Source organism: Choloepus didactylus, chromosome 15 (genome assembly GCF_015220235.1).
Source record: "Choloepus didactylus isolate mChoDid1 chromosome 15, mChoDid1.pri, whole genome shotgun sequence".
Taxonomy (NCBI): Eukaryota; Metazoa; Chordata; class Mammalia; order Pilosa; family Megalonychidae; genus Choloepus; species Choloepus didactylus.
The window spans coordinates 37,054,683-37,074,024 of NC_051321.1; the positions used below are offsets into that span (position 1 = coordinate 37,054,683).

Genomic DNA, 19,342 nt, shown 5'->3' on the forward strand with positions numbered 1-19,342 from the left:
CCAGGGTAGGAGTCTGTCTGCTCCCCCTTGAGAACACAGGACTCTCCTCATCTGCTCTCTTAGGGTCTGCATTTGTCAGCCCTGGTGTGGACACTTATTTAGGTGCTGTTTCAAAATGTCTAAATAGCTGTGCTTATCTGTGCCCTGGATACTGAAAATAAACAAATTAAGGAAGTTAAGCTGTGTTTATTCATTCACTCAGTCATTTTCAGTTGCTCACAGGACAAACATTGTGGAGTGACACGCATCAGGCAAGTTCCCCACCATCCCTGCAGAGGTCACCTAACCATGATGGAACAAACATGCCCCTTTCTGACTTGAGTTTTGGCAAAGGGATGGTAATGGTAATGAGGTCCTCTTCTCCAGAGGGAATCCCAAACAACTGCCAAGTAGGAAGGTGTAGGAGAAGCTTCCAGTGTTACATGAAAGGGAGCTGGGGTGTGGTATTGGGTTCTACCCTGAGATTTTATGATTCAGCTCCAATCTCTCCTTCCCCTGAACTTGCATGGGTGTAAACACACACATGCGCATGTGTGCACACACACACAGATGCACACTCAGTCTTTAGTTTAGATGTGCTGCCACCAGGTGGTAACTACGTGTCTTTGTTATCAGACCTTCAACTTTGCTCCTGATTCTCTTGAGAATTTTTATTCAATCCCCCACAAATGTAAGCCATGAACTTGCATACCTTATTATATAAGAAATCAATGTCTTTATTAAAGGTAAGCTTATGCAAACATTAAATAAAAATCAAAGCAAACCTGTCTTTGGATTTTCTCACTATCTGCTAATCTTTTCCTCCCTTGGTTCTTTTGTTCCTATCTTTGCCTTCAGAGAATGGTGGTCCTTTGACTTAGGTAATTAGCTTCCTGTTGAAAGCCTTACCCAGTGACTAGTCATTTCCTTAAGGCCCTGGGTATTAAGGCTGCCAAAAACATTTCTGGGAGGCCCTTGTGTAGTCTGTTTCCAAGGCAATCAGCTTGGTGGGTTGTATCTCTGATTAAATATCTCAGAGGCTCATCTTTCTTCCATGAGAAGAAAGGAGAAAGGTATAGTAGCTTGCTATTGGAAACTCGAAACTCACAGGTGTCACTCTAACCAGTTCCAGAAGGCTGTTCTGCCTTGTGTTTGTTACTCCTGTGTCCCTCTCATGGTTCTGTGGCTGGAGTTTGTATGTAGCAGGCAGCTGACAGCACCAGCTAACTTGCTGGCTTCCCTTAGCAACCTCCTTGGAAACTGGCATCTTTGTAACAGATCACCTGGAACAGTAAGAGTTTTCTTTACATGAGCTCTCTGATTACAGCCCCTCTCTGCAAGTGGGGTTCTATCTGAGCTGGAGCACAGTTAAGGGCCTCACAGCCCACCCTGCAGGTCTGAGCCCAGCAGAAAGACCATTTATAGGCATAATTGCTAAGTTACTGCCTTGCTTCTGGAACGTGCCCTCTGTCCCCTATCTTCACCCTTTTTTCTCTGGAGCTGAGGCTCTGTCATCCTCCTGCTTTCCATCATGGAAAGATTCTGGCTAGTAGATTCAAGAGAGGGAAGTGGGCTGGGTGCAAGGCATGGGGTGTTACCAGCAGGGAACAGAACCCATTCTGAGGCAGGGTCGTTCCTGTCCCACGCAGGACTGACCCAGAACATTGCAGGGGGAAAGGGAGGGTTGATGTGCCTTGGGGGAGATGAGGCATGATGCACTTCCTGACTTCCTGTTGCTTCTCTTTCCTTCAGAAGTGCAAGAGCTGTCTTGAGGACATAGACACTTCGTGAGAGCATGCTGATTTGAATGTTTTAAAGTTAATGAGTGAATGTCCCCACCACCAGCAGTGACCTTGTTCCCTCTGGACCTGCACAGCTGGTGGGTCACACTTTTCTCAGGGGCACTGCACACAAGTCACTTTGGACTCTGGTGATTTACATGTTTCTCTTGTTACTGGCTCCTTACCTCTATTCGGAAGCATGTCTTACAGCTTCGTTTCCTCTGCAGTGTCCAGCACAGTGCCGTACACAAATGGTGCTCAACTGTTACTTGACTTTGAAAGCTCCAGAAAACAAGGAGGAAATGTAGATTCTGTGGAGTGTCGTCGTTTTTCAACACTGCAGTGTAAAGACTTCACTTTCCTATCAGGTGCCTCACCGAGTGTGGGACGTCTCCGGGTGGCAGTAGCTCCTTCAGCGGCCTCAGGCTGCCTTTTCTTCCACGTCTCCATACACTTGCTCATGCTGTTCCTTCTGCCTACACGGCCCTTCTCTTTCTCCAGCATGGGAAATACCCAGATGTCTTCACAAGGCTCAGACACCTCCATGTGCATATACTCATTAGTTATTTGTTCACTCATTCGTTCAACAAATATCTATTGAACTCCTTGTGTGTTTAAATCTCTCTGCCAGGAGATGAGGAGTCAGAGGAAAAACTGACATGATCCCGCCACCAAGAGCTTACATTCTTGTGGGAGAGCTGGCTATTAAACAAACTAAATATATAGCTGCACATTGTTTTGTATTGAGAATGAGTAAGTGTGCGAGGTCCGACTTTGGCTCGGGGCACCTGGATTGGCCTCTCCACAGAGGCCCCAGCTGGCTGTGTGGGATGCCCTGGTCCTCACTGTCTCCTCCTTTCCTGCCCGTGGACTCCTGAGATTCAGAGACCATGTCTTACCCCAGCCTGTTTCCTCCAGCCTAGCTCAGTGCTTGGCCATAGGTGTTCAATAAACACCATTTCATCAATTTCCCAGTTTTTCTGATTCTCCTTTTCCTTAAAATGCTTTCTTCATTTGCCAAGGCTGCTATAACAAATATCACATATTGGCTGGTATGCTGGTTTGGATGTATTATGTCCCCCCAAATGCCATTATCTTTGATGCAATCTTGTGGGGGCCGGTGTATTAGTGTTGATTAGGTTGGAACCTATTGGTTCAGTGTCTCCATGGAGATGTGACTCAATCAAGTGTGGGTGAGACCTTTCATTGGATTATTTCCATGAAGGTGTGGCCCTACCCATTCAGAGTGGGTCTTTGTTGGCTCACTGGAGTACTTTAAAAGAGCCACACAGGCCCAGACGCACAGCAGCTGTGAGTGACATCTTGGAGAGCAACTGAGAGAGACATTTTGGAGATGGCCATTGAAAGCAGACTTACGCTAGCCCAGAGTTTGCTCCAGAGAAGCTAAGAGAGGACAGAACACCCCAAGAGCAACATGCTGAACAATGGCACAAGAGCTGAGATAGGAGCTGGGACACAACCTGGAATCAGCAGATGCCTCCCAGCTAACAGAGGTTTTCTGGACACCATTGGCCATCCTTCAGCAAGGGTACTCTATTGTTGACACCTTACCTTGGACACTTTATGGCCTTAAGACTGTAACTTTGTAACCAAATAAACCCCCTTTATAAATGCCAATCCATTTCTGGTATTTTGCATAATGGCAGCATTAGCAAACCAGAATGGCTTAAACAACAGGAATTTATTGTCTCACAGTTTTGGAGGCTAGAAGTCCAAAATCAAGGTGTCAGCAAGATCATGTTTTCTCTGAAGTCTGTGGTGTTTTGATGGTGGCTTGCTGGCAACCTATAACTCAGTCTGTGCCTTTGTCACATGGCCATCTTTCTCCCCATCCATTTCCTACTGTATCCAAATTTCCTCTGTTTATAAAGACTCCAGTCATATTGGATTAAGACCCCCCCCCCCCATTCAGTTTGGCCTCACCTGAACTAATACCATTGTCAAAGATCCTATTTACCAATGAGTTTCCATCCACAAGGCCTGGGGTTAGGACTTGGACATGTCCTTATGAGTGGCATGAGTCAATCCAGAGCAAACACCAACACCATTGTCCCCTTTTTTTTGGAGCAAGAAGAGCGACTCTGGTGTAGTTGTAAGCTCTGAAACCATAAGGATCATACTTTATGCTTCTTTGTATACCCATGGTGCCTAGCCCAAGACTTGATATACTGCCTAGGGGCTTAATAACTTTTAGTTGGTTGATTTAATTTAAAGTGCCACACAGTTTTCACTTGTAGTTCCCAGTTATAATTCCTGACTGCAATCTTCTTGTTCCTCCTCTAAGTAAATAAATGGTAAAACAACATCAGTTCAAAGTCCTGGGATAGAGCAGAGAGACCTCTGTGTTAAGCACTTTGGTGATGTGGACCACTCCGAAAACTGTGGCTTTGATAAGTCCTGTCGGGAGGAGGAGAAACATGGAGGAGGAAACTGGGAAAGGAGTTAAATGTCTGCCTTCTCTGTGATTTCTCAGAATGTTGATGGTTGACAGTTCCGGGTTTCTACCAGAAACGGGAATTTGTACACACAGATACAAGGGCTAGAGTTAAGCTAGCTTTAAACAGTGAAGCAATGGGTGTTTACAAAGCTCATATATTAAATACTTCTTTTTTAGCCAGTGTTTCATTAGGCAGCTGTAGGAAAGGCAGAGAGATAACTAAAAGTAAAAGCAGGCCCCATCACTTGAGAATCTGTTGGGAATTAATTGGGGAGCAATAGAAAACCTACAATTGAGCTCTTCTCAAAACAGAATTCTGCTAGGTTTTCTAGCTCAGCTAATAAGTAGAAAGGGTTTCTCTTCCCGGGGAAGCCCTCATGTGAGAAGTCCTGACTTCGCAGCTGTGCACTCCACAAAGAGGCAGCGATGTCCTGGAAATGATGAAGGGAGGCCTTCAAACAGCTGCAAATCTCCTAGAATACAAATAAATGCACTGCACCTGAAAATGTGTGCTAAGGAGGCTGCCTCCAAGAGTGCAGCTTTCACTTTGGGAAATGCCGCTTTACACTACAAGTCACTCTAGGCTAATGATCCTGGATTATTTGTCAATCACTACCTCCCCAGTGCCTGGCACAACGTGTGGCACAAAGTAGGTGCTTAGTAAATATGAAATGAATGGACACATTGCATGTAAATGCTCATAAAATTGGCAGGTCTATCCAGTGGACAAGGTTTGGACATGACCCCAGATGCCAGTGGAACTGTGTCTTAGTTTGGGTTTGAATGCAAGTAGTTTATTTGAGAGGTGATCCTAGAAAACTCCTGCATGGAAATGAGTAAGGAAGACAGGGAAGGGAAAGAAGCCAATCAGAGGTGCTTCATCAAGCATGTTACCTGCTGGGGTACATAGGGAGATGGGGTAGAGCATGTGTCTCAAAGTTATCCCACCCAGGTGCTGAGAGAGCTGAGGAATCTGTCCACCACATCCTGCCAGTTGTCGCTGTGGGAAGGCGTTACCTCCCTGACACTTTGTCCTTGTGGCAAAGCAAGCCATCAGGCAGAGAGGCAGGCCTGGCTGGTGAACTGAGTTAGCAGGGGCTGAGGGGCTGAGGGGCTGAGGGTGAGGCCCACAGCATCCACTGCAGACCGCGTGAGTCCCTCGGGCATATGCTGGCTCTTGGGTCACAAAGGCATACACCGCCTTCGGCATGAGTCATGGATAAGAGGGTTTTCTGTATTTTGGAGGCAATGTTTATTTTCATCTTTTTGTTTTAACATGCTGCCCTGCCCACCCTTCTTAGCCAGGTGCTTACCGCATAGTTAAACTTGATCTCAGTTACCAGGAGTTGTCTTGTGAACCCCAGTCACGGGACTAGCTGCAGGTATGGATGTGGACAGCGAGGGGCTATGTGACAGGGAGTTACCTTACCCACAGCACCCCACCTGATTCTTGCACAGCTGAGGGGGGCTTGTGGGCTTGTGAGGGGTACTATTTGACGCACTAGTTGTCTGTGTAAGAAAACCACAAAACTTCTGTTGCTTCTCTTCTCCCTTTCAGTCTTAGCCTCTTCTCTTTCATTGCCAATGCCACCTACTCTTTGGCTTTTCTAAACACAGACTGCTCTTTTCCTCCCCCATCCCTCTCTTTAACTCTTTTGCCTTCTCACATCTCCGTTAGGGTATGGACAGGTCGGACATTGTCAGTCAAAGCTCTCCATTCCACTGGGTGCAAACTGAACCATCATATTTAGGTTCTCTTCAAATGTTTTTGACCACAAAAGATACTGGTTAAAAATTTTTTTTTTGTCCTACTTTCAGGGTTTGAAAGTCTTTCTGGAAGAATAGTCTTATGAAGATATTTTACTGTATTACATACTCAGACTTGGTTTTGTATTAAATTAGCAACATATAATCTGGAGTTTCCACTGCAGCTAAGTGGTCTAGCTTTACCTCCCATGAGGAGTATCAGATGGGCCTCTGGTAGAATTCATTATTGCTCTTGACTGATTCCTTAATTAAGTGCCTGCCTGGACTCTCATCTGCTCAAGCTTCTTTCTTTCAAGAATGGGCTCTTTTTGATTGACTCCTTAAATAAAGTATGATGTAATTCTGTAGCTGGCTCCTCCCAGATGGGGAATGTAGACCCAAAGCTTCTTTTTTTTTTTCTCCTCTGCTAAAATGAAAGAACTTTGCACTTTTCTCCTTAGACCAGTAGATTTAAGCACATTTCAGTTTATTTTTAACTGATAGATGGTGAAGGTTAAGTGTTTGTAATCTGAAGTTATAAACCCTGAGCATCCAGGAACACAGGGATTTGTTGTTCTGCTTTCCTTTAAAAAATGTCCTTTCACTTATAAAATTTTCTGTCTTTCAGCCACTCGTGTTTCACTGTATGACAGGTACACATAGGGTTGTAAAATGGAGAGTTTGAGAAGCTCTTATTTCCAAACAATAAGGTATATTTACTTTTATGTATTATGATAAAAGTAATATCTGCTACTACTAGGTATTTAGTGCCTAATATAGGTGTGGGAAATAGGTCTTTTAAAATAATGTACCAAGTCCAGTATTGAGTTGCTAAAGTGCTGTGTTGAGAAGGATTCTGAGGCCAGAAAGCAGCTTTGATTGATTGGTGATGTTTGCCATGAGTACAGAATACGGATGTGGAGGCCGATGTATATATTTTTGGTTTCTGGTCTAATTCAAAGATATTTATGTTTGATTAAGTATAAACAGAATCATTTTATCTAAAATATAAGTTGAAAGAAAATTGGTTTTAGGTAATTTCATTTGAAGCAGGGAACATCCAGAGACTCCATAGAGACCAGCATCTACATCAGGACAAGGCCCCTGAGTCTGTGTGTGAATATGACCCACTTTTTTGAGTGTGCTCTAATCCCTGCCTACTACCCCCCTCACCAGCCCAATATGGGAGGGAACTCAATGCAGATAAGCTCTCCACCTGACCTTACTGACTTTGAAGATGGAGGGAGAGGGCCAAGAGCCAAGGAAAAGGGCAAAGAAAACAGATGCTCCCCGAGATCTTCCAGACAGGGACAAAATTGTTACAGTAGTCATAGAAAACTAATACACCATCCAGGTTGCTTTAATAAAATAATGATAGCTATTAATATTTAGTGTACGGGTGCTGTTGCTAAATACTTTACAAGCATTGTCTCAGTAGGCTCATTGAATCATCCTTTGAGGTAGGTATTATTATTTATCTCTATTTTACAGATGAAGCTATAGAAGCTTGGTAATATCGAGTATTTTGGTGCAGGGCTAGTAAGAGAGTCAGGGCTTGAACTCAGGTCTCCAGGACACTAAAGTCGATGTTAGTAACCACCCCCTCCGACTACGATGCTGCCCTGTACTGGTCGCTCAGCTGCCTGTGATCTGGGCCTCTATCGCTTACCTGGTTTTAGCTGTTGCCTTTCTCTGACTTACGTCTGTCTCCTGAATGTAGTTTGTTTTCTTGGCTCCAGGCCTTGTCAGTGTCTTTACCAGACTTCCAGTCCTTCTACTATGTCTGTAGACCAGCCTCCTCCTCCTCTCTGCACACTTGCTCCCATCATGCTTTTCCAGCCATGCCCTGGATCCTCTAGCTTTGAGGTCTGTCTTTAAGGTCTGCCTCTACCTGTGATTCTGGCTACACAGCGTGGACAAGAAGGATTGAAGGTTTACTGGAATTTCCCCTTGGTGTTCTTTGCTGACCCCACCAATAAAGAGTGTGATGAGCCCGAGGCCTTGGAACAGGGAGGCTTCCAGTCTTGTATTGGTTTTTTATTGCAGCAGCAGAGTTGGGCAAAGGCGAGAAGAAGCTGCCCTCTCTGTCTAGCCAGCGCTTGGTGTTCAGGAGCCACGGTAAAGAAAACGTCTGCATGCCTTGTCTGTGTGAAGCATGGTTTCCTCAAGTCATTGTATTGTAAAGAGTTGGCATTTGTTGTTTTAAGATGCCCTCTTGCCTTAAGCATATTGAAATGTAAAAATATTGATTGGGCAAAGCCCTTTCTAGGAGAGGTAATAAATGTGAAAAATGAGACTATATGTGGAAATTCTAATATTAGAGTTAACCCACAAGCATTCATTACTTTGAAGGCAGAAGACTTGGGTTCAAACAGATAAAGTTACTATTAAAAGTGTAGATAGAGTCCTTTTTAAAAAAAATGTTCCCTGCTTAATACAGTAGCTTGGGTATAGTATTTAATAATAATAATTTAAAAAATAGTAATAGCAGCTAGCATCCATTTATGTGCCAGGCACTGTGCTAAGCACTTTGCAAGTTTCTCATTTAATCCTCATAACAAATCTATGAGATACTATTATTACCACCATTTTACAGACAGGAAAAGAGAAACCGAGAGGAATTACCTTAATTCCTTAATTGTGGGCAAAGAGTTAATATAACAGCTATTGTTTCCCTTTCTACATGAGAATTTGACCTTCGGTTGACTTTCTAGCTCTGTTACCTGGGTAAGCTGATAAGAGTAAAATCTCATATGCTCCTAGGCAACATTGCCTTTGATAAAATGACCCCTGATTGGTAAATTCGCAAATGAAGATGGAACTATAAATACCTGAAAGGGGTGTCATACTTTGGGTTTCCCTGAGTGCAGTGACTGTTGTAACTGGCATGTACAGGCCTGTAAAATACAGCTTCCTTTCTAATTTTCTAACTCCATGGAAAGGATGTTGTGCAAAAACACAATTAAGCCAATTAAACTGGTTATCTCAAATAAGCGGAATTTTTCAGGTCTTGAATATCTAAAGAATAAAGCAATTCTGATCAAAGAGTTCTTCTTTCTGAGTTCTTATCAGAAATGTATTTAAAATAATAAAAACATCTTAAAAAATTTAAAACATCTCTAGGTATGCCTCAGGATCAGTTCAAAGTCACCCCAGTCTCTCTACGGTCTGTTATGGAATTGAGTGGTGACGAGAGAGGTAGTGATTCACTGAACATTTGGAATCACAGGACCTTGCACTAGTGGGTATCGGGGCATTATATTCATTTACTGTATCCACCATGTCAGGAAACATTTAAACTGAAAAGGTGGGTAGCAAAAAAGGTGTGGTTTTCTTTTAAAATTAATATTTAAGTTAACACAAACATGATCAGAATACTGCATTTCTGTTTTGTTTTTTGAATGGGATAAACAACTAAAATATAAAAGGTTGACAATAAAAAATCTTTCTCCAGTCCTTGTCCCCCATCTGCTCAGTTCCCAGGAAACCACTGATCTTAATTTCTTATGTCTCCTTCCAGTTTCTTTTTGCAAAAACGAGCTGATATAAAAATAGATTCTTATCTCCCCCCCCCAACTCTGGAGGCAAAAGGTAGCATATTAATTATTAAAGTGCTATATTTCTTGAAGATTCTGCCTTCAAAAATATTTATTTCTTTTTCTTTCTTTTTTTGTCTCATATCTTTTTAAAATATAGCTCCAGTTGCAGCTTCCTCATAACCACTCTCCTTCCATCCCAATTTTCCTCTCTCCCTATCCAGAGATAACCACTACCATGAGTTCAATGTTTGTCATTCCCAGCAAGTTTCTATTTGTTTATTAAATATTATGAATCCATAAACAATTTTAGTATTGTTTTATAGGCCTTAAATCTTCGTAAAAACAATATCATACTGTAAACACCTGTCTGCAACTTTTTTCACTCAACATTATGCTTTCGAGATGTAACCATGTTGAAAGAGTGACCCCAGTACATTCTTTTTAACTGTTGCACTATTTTTGAATGAACCACAATTTATCTATTCTCTGTTCCTGCTTCCAATTTTTTTGGCTCTTATAAACAATGCTAAAATGTATATATTTAAAAATTAAGTTCTTTCTGTCAAATGCAAATTAGCTTATTATAACTTTGGAGTCCTGTGGTCCAGGAAAGCTCCTGGGGGTAGTGGATGTTGCTCTCCCTTATGTCTGCCACTCACTGGGTGTCCTTGTTATTGAGTGGTTGGATGGACGGACAGATGGATAGATGGATGGATGGATTAATGCATGCATGAATCTCTTTTAAGACGGTCACCAAACCTTATATCCATCTGTAAAATATCCTTACCAAGTTGCCTTTGTGGAAGAACAGCATATCAATTAATCTCCATTTCCTTCTAGATGTAGAAATGCTTCAGGCCAGTACATCTAAACCAATCTCTGGAGACAGTTTCTCTCGGACTACCAAGGACTCTATGATTCGCAAGTTTTTAGAAGGTAAGTTGTACCTGTGAGCAGGGAAGCAAAAAGAGGGAAAGAGAGACAAATGCAAGACATTGCCTGGTTTCGATGTGAGGGTTGTTCCACTCAGGGGATACACATGGTATGTGAAGTGATGGCCGGCACCCCACCCTCACAGGCGCCCCGTCAGCCTGTTACAGGTTGGCCAGAAATCCTGACCACGGGACCCACTCCTTGGGAGTTGACTCCAACAGGACCTCATTAAAATGCATGTTGATTTTTATTTGACCAAAATTTCTCAAGCATCTGCTCTGTACAAAGCACTGTTTTGTGTGTTGGGCTGGGGAACACAGAGAAATAAGATATGATCAGTGCCATCAGAACAGTTCACTTTCTGGCAAAGGAGGGGAATATATGCAAGTATTACTAAATTGAGACAGTATTGCAGAGTGGTTAAGAACATGGACCCTGGGCCATATTCAGTTCCTCCTTTGGTTAGCTGGAAAGCCTTGAGCAAGTTGAGGTCCAATTCCTCTGGACCTCAGTTTCCTTAGCTGTAAAATCGCATTACTGTGACAATTAAATGAGTTATTGTACATTAGACAATTAAATGAGCAGGCTGGGCATATAATAAGCAGTTGATATAGGTTGATGATTATTATTTTTATTAAAGGCTTCAAAGGTGGAGGATGTCAAATTGGATGGGTAATTCCTTAACCCTCTCCAATCATTTAGAATTTATGGTGAGGTCTGTTGATCAAGTAGGTAATGAAAGCCGAGTACCAAGAGGAAGGGAATCAGGATGTGACAAGGAATTTTGACAGTGAAGGAGAAGGAAAAGCTCGAAAACAGTGGTAGGCAAACTACAGCCTGGCTGGCTGCTTGTTTTGTAAATAAAGTTTTATTGGAACACAGCCATGCCCTTCATCCACTGTTGTCTGTGGCTGCTTTCTCACTACAAGGGCAGAGTTGAGTTGTTGCGACAAACACAGTATGGTCTGCAAAGCCCAAAATATTTACTTTCTGGCCCTTTAAGGAAAGTTTTCTGACCCCTTCTCTCAAGCATTAAGTGTTTCTCTGTGAGGGAAGTCCTGGGCAGCCAACAGTCAGTCACTTGGTTGGTCAGTGGGACAGCACCAGGCACCAAGAGTGGACTGGCTTAGCCCCAAAGATGGAATTTGCTTTGCCAGCTTTGTTGTTTGCCCCACTATATTTAGGCGCATTTTACCAAGCACATTTTAAGTGCTTTAGAATAAGACCCACTTAATCCTCATTGCAGCACTGTGAGGTGGGTATCGTTATCTTCATTTTGCAGATGAGTAAACTGAGGTCTGGAGAGGTCCTAAAGCCAGTATGCTGCAGGTAGCATCAGGATTCAAACCCACCAGCCTGGTTCCATCTTCTGTGCTTTAACCACTGAGATGCCCAGCTACCTTCTCCAAAGGAAGTAAAACCCTGTTCCTACCTTCTTCCTAAAGGAACACCATGTAACATAAAGGTTAGAGAAATGAGTAAAGAATAGATAAAGCCTTGTGTCATTGCTGGTTTCATCATTTGATCAGTGAGCAACATGATGTTTTTCCAGCTGTCTTTTATCAGGTTGTTAGTCTGTGCCAGGCACTGGTATATAGAGATGAGTAAGATTCGGTCCTGCTTGGCAGGGGAGATAGACACATAAAACAAGAGAGCTTTCATTCAACATGAAAAGTAGAGTAAAGAAAAATGTACGAAGGTTGTGGAAACTGCAGGGGAGAGTGGTTAACTGTCTTAGGGGATCAAAAGGATTTCATAGAGGCAAATTCCAATCCTGTATTTGCCACTAATTAGCTTAACCTTGGGTTGTGTGTTATAACCTCTTTAAGACTCAGTTTCCTCGTTCTGTAAGCTGGGGATAAAAATAGCACCCTCTTTCAGAGAGCTCATTGGGAGAAAGCCTTCGCACACCATCATACACACAGTAGATGCTCAATATGTATTAGCTTCTAGAACAGTGCTTTTCACACTTTTTCCTTTAACAATAGTTCTCAAACTTTAGTGTGCATCAGAATCACCTGGAGGGCTTGTTAAAACACAGATTTCTGGGCCTCATCCCCATGATTTCTTCTTCAGCAGTGAACCAGAACGCTGTGTCTGGCACATAGAGGACTCTTGACAAATATTTGTTGTTGAATTAGTTATTCTAAATGGTGTGATCAGATCAAGACGGGTGCATCTGAGAAACAGAATTCATTCTGTTGGGGTAAGAAGGGAATACACTAGCATGGAATTTGTGTTCTTTTGAGGTGACCTTAAACAATGTCTGGTAAATTTTCTATGATCTTCATTTTTTGCTTCCCTAGCATTTCCCAGCCCCTGGGGGACTGGCAGCTGGGGTGGAACTGGAGATTCTTTCTGAGGATTTCTATTTTTGGCGAGTAGGAGCCCAGGGAGTATTAGGGTTGCTTATCTGTAGCTGCTGATGGTATGAGGGAGAAGCATGGGACTCCCTGATGCACAGCCCTCCAGTAAAAGGGGTGCTTCTTACCCAGGGCGTCTGTCAAGCCATCGGCAGCACACCCACCTTGGAGACAGATGTTGCTAAGGGATGCAGTTGCTCTACCTGCCCAGGCTCCACAGTGTCTGGCTCTCTTGGCTTCTAAGCCATAAAAATGTCCCCTGCTGCAGGAGAAAAGGCTTCCTCATCTCCTGATAAGGCAGCAAGCACTGAGAGTCTCCAAGGGTCTGCCTAGATCAGGAAGATGCTGGGAAGGAGGGCAGGCACCGTACTGCGACCCTTGGGGATGCTCAATCTTACTGTATTTCTCTTTGGCCCAGAGAGTGCATTTTACTCAGATTTAATTTGTTTATTCATTCTAAAATTGTTATCTAGCACCTGTTGTGTAAGAGGCACTGTGTTTGGCTCTAGGACTGCAGGCGGGCAGGCCTGCCCTCACGAATTTCACAGCCAAGTCAGGGAGGTAAGCATTAAACAGCTCAACACACTCATGCACGTGTAATTTGACGTCGTGACAGGGTCATGAAGGAAAGGAACAGGCAGGGTGAAGATAAATGACAGGGCAGACCTAATTTAGACTGGATAGTCAGTGAGCTGCTCCTGGGAAGTGACAGTTCAGCTGAGACCTGGGGGAGCTGAGAGCTGGCCTGGCAAAGCGTGAAGGGAAGACAACTCCAGAGGGAACAGCATTATGTGAATTCCCCGAGGCAGGAAAGTATTTGACTTGGTAAAGAAACTGAAGGGAAGCCAGTGTGTCTGGAGGCAGTGAGTGAGGGACAGGCATTAGGAGTGTCACTGTTTACCCTTGGGGGCAGCTGGCAGCTGTGTGGGACACCTCATTTTGCTTACACCGGACAGACCTCCCCAGAGCTTATGTCCTCACATGGGCTATCCAAAGATGAACAGATGGGGCCTCTTCCACTAAATGGCAACTTCCTTGAGGGCAGAGCCTCAGGGCCCAGAGCCGTCTGATGAGTTGGGACCAGCCTGGCCAGTCCTCTGAAACTGCGGCACTGGGAAGCCACTGGTAGACTCCCAGAAGCTCGGAAAAGATGCACGGAAAACAAAATTTCCCAGCAAATTCCCAAAGAGAGCCCAAGTTTTTTCATTCCTGTATCTCTATCAGGCATTCAATAAATTTTTGTTGACTGAATGGTGCTGGGGAGAAGCAGGAAAGGAGAACAAAGCACCTACTGCTGAGTACCTCCTATGAGCCAGACACTGAACTGGGTGCTTGTTATTTATTATCTTATTTTTCCCTCACAATAATCCTGTGAGATAGGTCTCAGAGGGAAGTCAGCTCATGTGTTTGAGGGGCGAGTGGTATTCAAAACCAGATGTGCTGGGACTCTTGAAGCCAGGTTTTTTCTGGTGTACACTGTGCTTGGGTCCCACCACAGACCATTGCAGGCTGTCTTCAGGAAGGAGGCAGGGAAAACTGGAAGGGTTGAAAGGCAAACTTCTATTGCAGAGTTGCAAATCTTTCTGCTCAGTGGGGAGCAGAATGGGGCAAGGGTTGCAAAAGAAGCAGTAGAGCATGGTGGTTAAAGCACAAGCACTGGAGCCAGCTTGTCTAGGTGCCAGTCTGCCTCCAAGTGACTTTGGGCAATGTATTTATAACTCTCAAGGCCCCTGTTTCTTCATTTACAAAATGAAAATAAGGATTGCACTGACTCTCATGGGTAAACTTTCCTCGGAACAGGCCAGAAGAAGTCCTCAGGAATTAGTTGCTCTTATCATTTAGGTGAGGAAGAAGAGGACACTGGAGTTGGTGGTGGTGAGGACTCTGGGACACCCTGAAACTGCCAGCCAGCACCAGGGGGTGGTCCCATGCATAATGCTTTTGGGGTTGTGCTGTCTTTATCCATAGTTCTAATTGATGAATAACCAGATCCCACCACCTGGTGGGATTCAGAGATTCCAGAGCCTGATGCTCACTTCCCTTTGTTGCATAGATGGGTGGCAAATAAAGGTAACATCAGTAATTTTTCAGTTGCCTCATGGGGTTCTGAGTACATTACACATTACACAGGAGATGATGTAGGGGAAGGCCCTTTGCTGAAGGGAAGTACTGTACAAATAAGGCATGGTCACTCTCTGCTCTGACTTCTGACAATCCCCCAGTTCTTTTGACACCTGCTTTCATTCTCCTTTCTTTGTATCTCCTAGGCGACAATATGGGCATGGCCAGTTTGGAGAGGAAGCAGCACCATCTTGGTGAGAATGAAGATGTTTATCACACGGTGGATGAAGACGTCACCTTTCCTGTGGACCTGGCTAGCAGGCCCCCCGTCCCAGTGCCCAGACCAGAGGCTAGTCCTCCTGGTGCTCATCAGCTGCCCGACAAGGAACCGTACATTTCTAAAGGCAAGTGTGGCTGGAAGTGATGTCCAGCAGGGTCTTCAGAGCCTCTCAACAGGAATTCCCTGGCCCTCTTAGCTCTCTGACCCATTGCTCAGAGACTGTCCCTGCCTGAATGGTCTCCAGCCAGCCCTGGGAGATTCCAGTCATGCCAGAATCTCAGGGCAGATTCTGGAGCTAGGTTAGTGGTGGTGGTCAGTTCAGTTCTGGCCTTGCTGGAGGCATTCATATGAAGTTGCAGAGACAGAGGTAAACAAGATTTCCCCCAACCCCAAATGGCAAGAACCCTGGTAGATTTTTATCTCTTGATAACTTTCTTCTCCTCCTCCTCCTCCCCTTCCTTCTTCTTATTGTTAATAGCTAACGTTTTTTGAAACCTACGGTTTTGGTTTGCTAAAGCTGCCGAATGCAATATACCAAAAATGGGTTGGCTTTTACAATGAGGACTTAATAGCTTACAAATTTACAGTTCTAAGGCTGTGAAAATATCCAAATCAAGGCATCAACAGGACGATAAGTTCTCTGAGGAAACACTACCGGCATCTGGGACAGCTCTGTCACATGGGAAGGCACATGGCCAGCATCTGCTTGTCTTTCTTTTCTGGGTTTTGTTGCTTTCAGCCTCTAGCTTCAGTGGCTTCTTCTCTCAGCCTCTGTGTGTGTGTCCTTGTCTCTCAGCTTCTCTGGGGCTTCTCTCTGGGCTTTTTTTGTATGTCCCTTATTCTCTTATAAAGGACTCCAGTAAGGGAATTAAGATCCACCTTGAATGGGGTGGGTCACATCTCAATTGAAATAAACTAATCAAAAGGTCCTATCCACAGTAGGTCAGTACTCACAGGAATGGATTAAAAGAACATGGCTTTTTCTGGGGTGCATACAGCTTCAAACTACCATACCTACCAAGAGTGCTCTATCTGGAACATGGCATTTAATCTTTATCCTATTAGGTAAGGACATTATTATCCCCATTTTACAGATGGGGAAATGGAGGCTCACAGAAGTCACTCTGTCAACAAGTAGCAGGGCCAGAATTTGAACTCTTTTTAAAGAGTCTGACTTCACAATCCTGGCTTTTAGTGACTGGGTTAGGCTACCTACCTACCTATATTAATTAAAGATTGGTGAGAATTGGGTTTTGACTTTTCATACTTGTCCATAGGACATCAGTTAGAAACCAACAGCATTGTCAGTTTCACTCTTTCAGGACTTGATTGTGTTAATATGTCACAACTACTGTAAGACTCTAGGATTGCTATATCCATGCTCCCTGACCTGCATTCCATCTTTAGTAGTATAAGAAGATGTTGTAGAAAATGTGGCAAAAAGTGATTGTAAATTGGGGAAGGTAGCCCTCAACCAGAGCCCTAGCTAGTTGAGCTAGAGTTTCCAGATAAAATACAGGATGCCCAGTTAACTTTGAATGTCAGATAAAGAACAAGTAAATTTTTAATATAACTATGTCCCAAATAGTGCACTTTCTTGGTTTTGTTTTTGCTAGATCTGGCAACCCTAAATTGGGTGGAAATAGTCGTGGGATATTAGGTTTTGCCAAGTGTGGTTGGTGCTCATGGTTTGCCATCTCCTGGGGAAAGGTCTCCCTTGGCAGGTGTAGCAGGAAGTGTGGGTGCCCCACCCACCTCACTGTAGCACTTTGCATTTCTGTGCCCACTGGCTGGACCTCAGTTGTCAGCACCTGTGCTCAAAGCCCACAGGCTTCTTCTGACAGCTGGGACCTCCACTGCCCTCTTGCAGAACAGGCTGAAAGTGCTGGGGAATCAGCAGGCGTGGGCTTTGCCCTCACCCAATGACTGGCAGGAGTTGGCGGATGTGTATCCCAGCCCCTCTGGTGGGAGAACTCTTAGGTGCATTGTTCTACATTGTTTCCCAGAGATCCTCAGCTTTCTGACAGTGGTAACTGACTTGATAATCCACCATTTATTACTTTAGCCCCTTCCCTGTCTCACCTCTATCACCTCCCAAATAAACTACAGGCATACCTCATTTTACTGTGCTTTGCTTTGTTGTGCTTCACAGATATTGCATATTTTATAAATTGAAGGTTTATGGCCACCCTGCATCGAGCAAGTCTATGGACACCATTTTTCCATCAGCACGTGCTCACATTGTGTCTCTGGGTCACATTTTAATTAAGATATGTTCATTTCTTTTTTAGACATAATGCTGTTGCACACTTAATAGACTACAGTATGGTGTAACATGGCTTTTATATGCACTGGGAAATAAAAAAATTCTTGTGAATCGCTTTATTTCAATATTCGCTTTATTGCAGTGGTCTGGAACCAAACCTGCAGTATCTCTGAGGTATGCCTGTACTTGCACTTGAATCCTTGTCTCAGGGTCTGCTCCTGAGAGAAGTCAAATTAAGAAGTATGCAAATACATATTGATAATTCCTGAACAGCAGAGATGGGGAGTGATGATGGCAAGGCTCATTTCTGGGAGGCAGTTGGGACAAGGGCACAGGTGATTCCTGAAGACCCCTGATAGACTTGCTAGGAAACTGTGGGAAAGCAAAGGAGCAAGGCAGAGGATGACAAAAGAGGCAATGGCTTGGAGGCCAGAACACCCGGGTTCATCTCTCAGCTCTCACGTGTTCCAATTGCATAGCTTGGAACATTGAGTCAGTCATTTCCCCCTCTTTAGCTTTAGTTTCCTCATCTATAAAATGGACATCATGATAATGCATGTATATTATTAATACACATATGAGAATATGTAATAATATCCGCCACAGTCTTATTATGAGGATGGGAAAGTACTTTAAAAACTGTACTGTATAGATGTCATTTGTGTTACCTGGCATGTCAGAGTGTTGCTATCCTATTAGCATCAATCTCAATTTTTAGATATGAATAAACATAATTCAAGTTAACATTGAGCACTTACATATGCCAGACACTGCTCTAAGGATTTTCTGTGTATTGACTCATTTAGTCCTCACAACAACTCATGAGGAGGGTACTGTTATTGTCCTCATTCTACAGGTAAGGAAACTGAGGAAGGGAGAGGCCAAGCCTCTTGTCAAGGTTGTCTGACTCAGGAGAGGCAGAGCCAAGCTTTGAACCCTGGGAGTCTCTTTTAGAGCCCAGGGGGTCTTGACTACCGTGCCATCCAACCGCTGAGGGCACATTTGTCACTTCCCAGTGATCCCTAGTAGCCTTTATGAGTCTGTCTTCATCTAAGTCCCTATGGGGAGCTGCACACATTTTGCCTGTTCCATTGCTCAGAATTATATCTTCTGGCACTTGTTGACATATTAAGTGGCATTTCCTTTTATTCTCAAACTTTACAGTGTTCCCTGGCTAGGTCGAGGTGTTTAGGAATTCCAGGAACATGTGCTTGTTAACATTCCCCTTTCTTTAATGTAAATGCTGATCATGTCTTCTGGCTGGCTTTGTCTTTTTTTTGTGAGCTCATCTGTTTCATATCTCATTTGAGAACCCTTGCTCCTGCTTATTAGTTGCCTCTTTCTAGGGTTTTGATTTACAGAACTGCACACAGCATGGATTCATTATTATTAATACTTGCACAAGATTTAGATGATTTTTTTGTATTGTGGTAAATAGCTTCCTTTACCACCTTCTATTGCTAAAACTTTTTTGTCACCGCAAACAAAACGCTTTACCCATTAAGTAATAACTCCCCATCCCCCCACCTCAACCCCTGGTGACCTCTAATCTACTTTCTTTCTCTATGAATTTGCTTATTCTCAATATTTCATATAATATTTGGAATCATGTAATATTTGTCCCTTTGAGCCTGGCTTATTTCACTTAGCATAAGGTTTTCAAGGTTTATTTATCTTGTAGGATGATAATGTTTTCCTTTTAGATGCACAAAATATATAAAGTCCTTTAGAAAGAGGTCTTCCTTGGCTCTTACATTATCCTTTATCTCATAGTTTTTGCAGAAAAAAGTCAAGAGCGGCCTGGGAATTTCTATGTTTCTTCGGAGAGCATCAGGAAAGGTAAGGTGGATGCTAAGATGCTACCCCTAGCTTCTAGGTGACAGAAGCTTTCATGTTTCAGTGATTTCCAAGTATAACAACAATTCCTTTGCATGAA

General features: G+C 43.5%; 1 protein-coding gene across 3 annotated transcripts in view; it reads left to right on the forward strand.

Annotated features, from left to right (window-relative positions):
- The window catches only part of PIK3AP1 (phosphoinositide-3-kinase adaptor protein 1), a 114,553-nt gene that overhangs the window by 65,260 nt on the left and 29,951 nt on the right, over nt 1-19,342 (forward strand). For all 3 annotated transcript variants that reach the window (XM_037805400.1, XM_037805401.1, XM_037805402.1), the window contains 3 exons: nt 10,344-10,439; nt 15,067-15,264; nt 19,180-19,245. In XM_037805400.1, the coding sequence (XP_037661328.1) occupies nt 10,344-10,439; nt 15,067-15,264; nt 19,180-19,245 (360 nt within the window). The remainder of the gene's footprint in view (nt 1-10,343; nt 10,440-15,066; nt 15,265-19,179; nt 19,246-19,342) is intronic.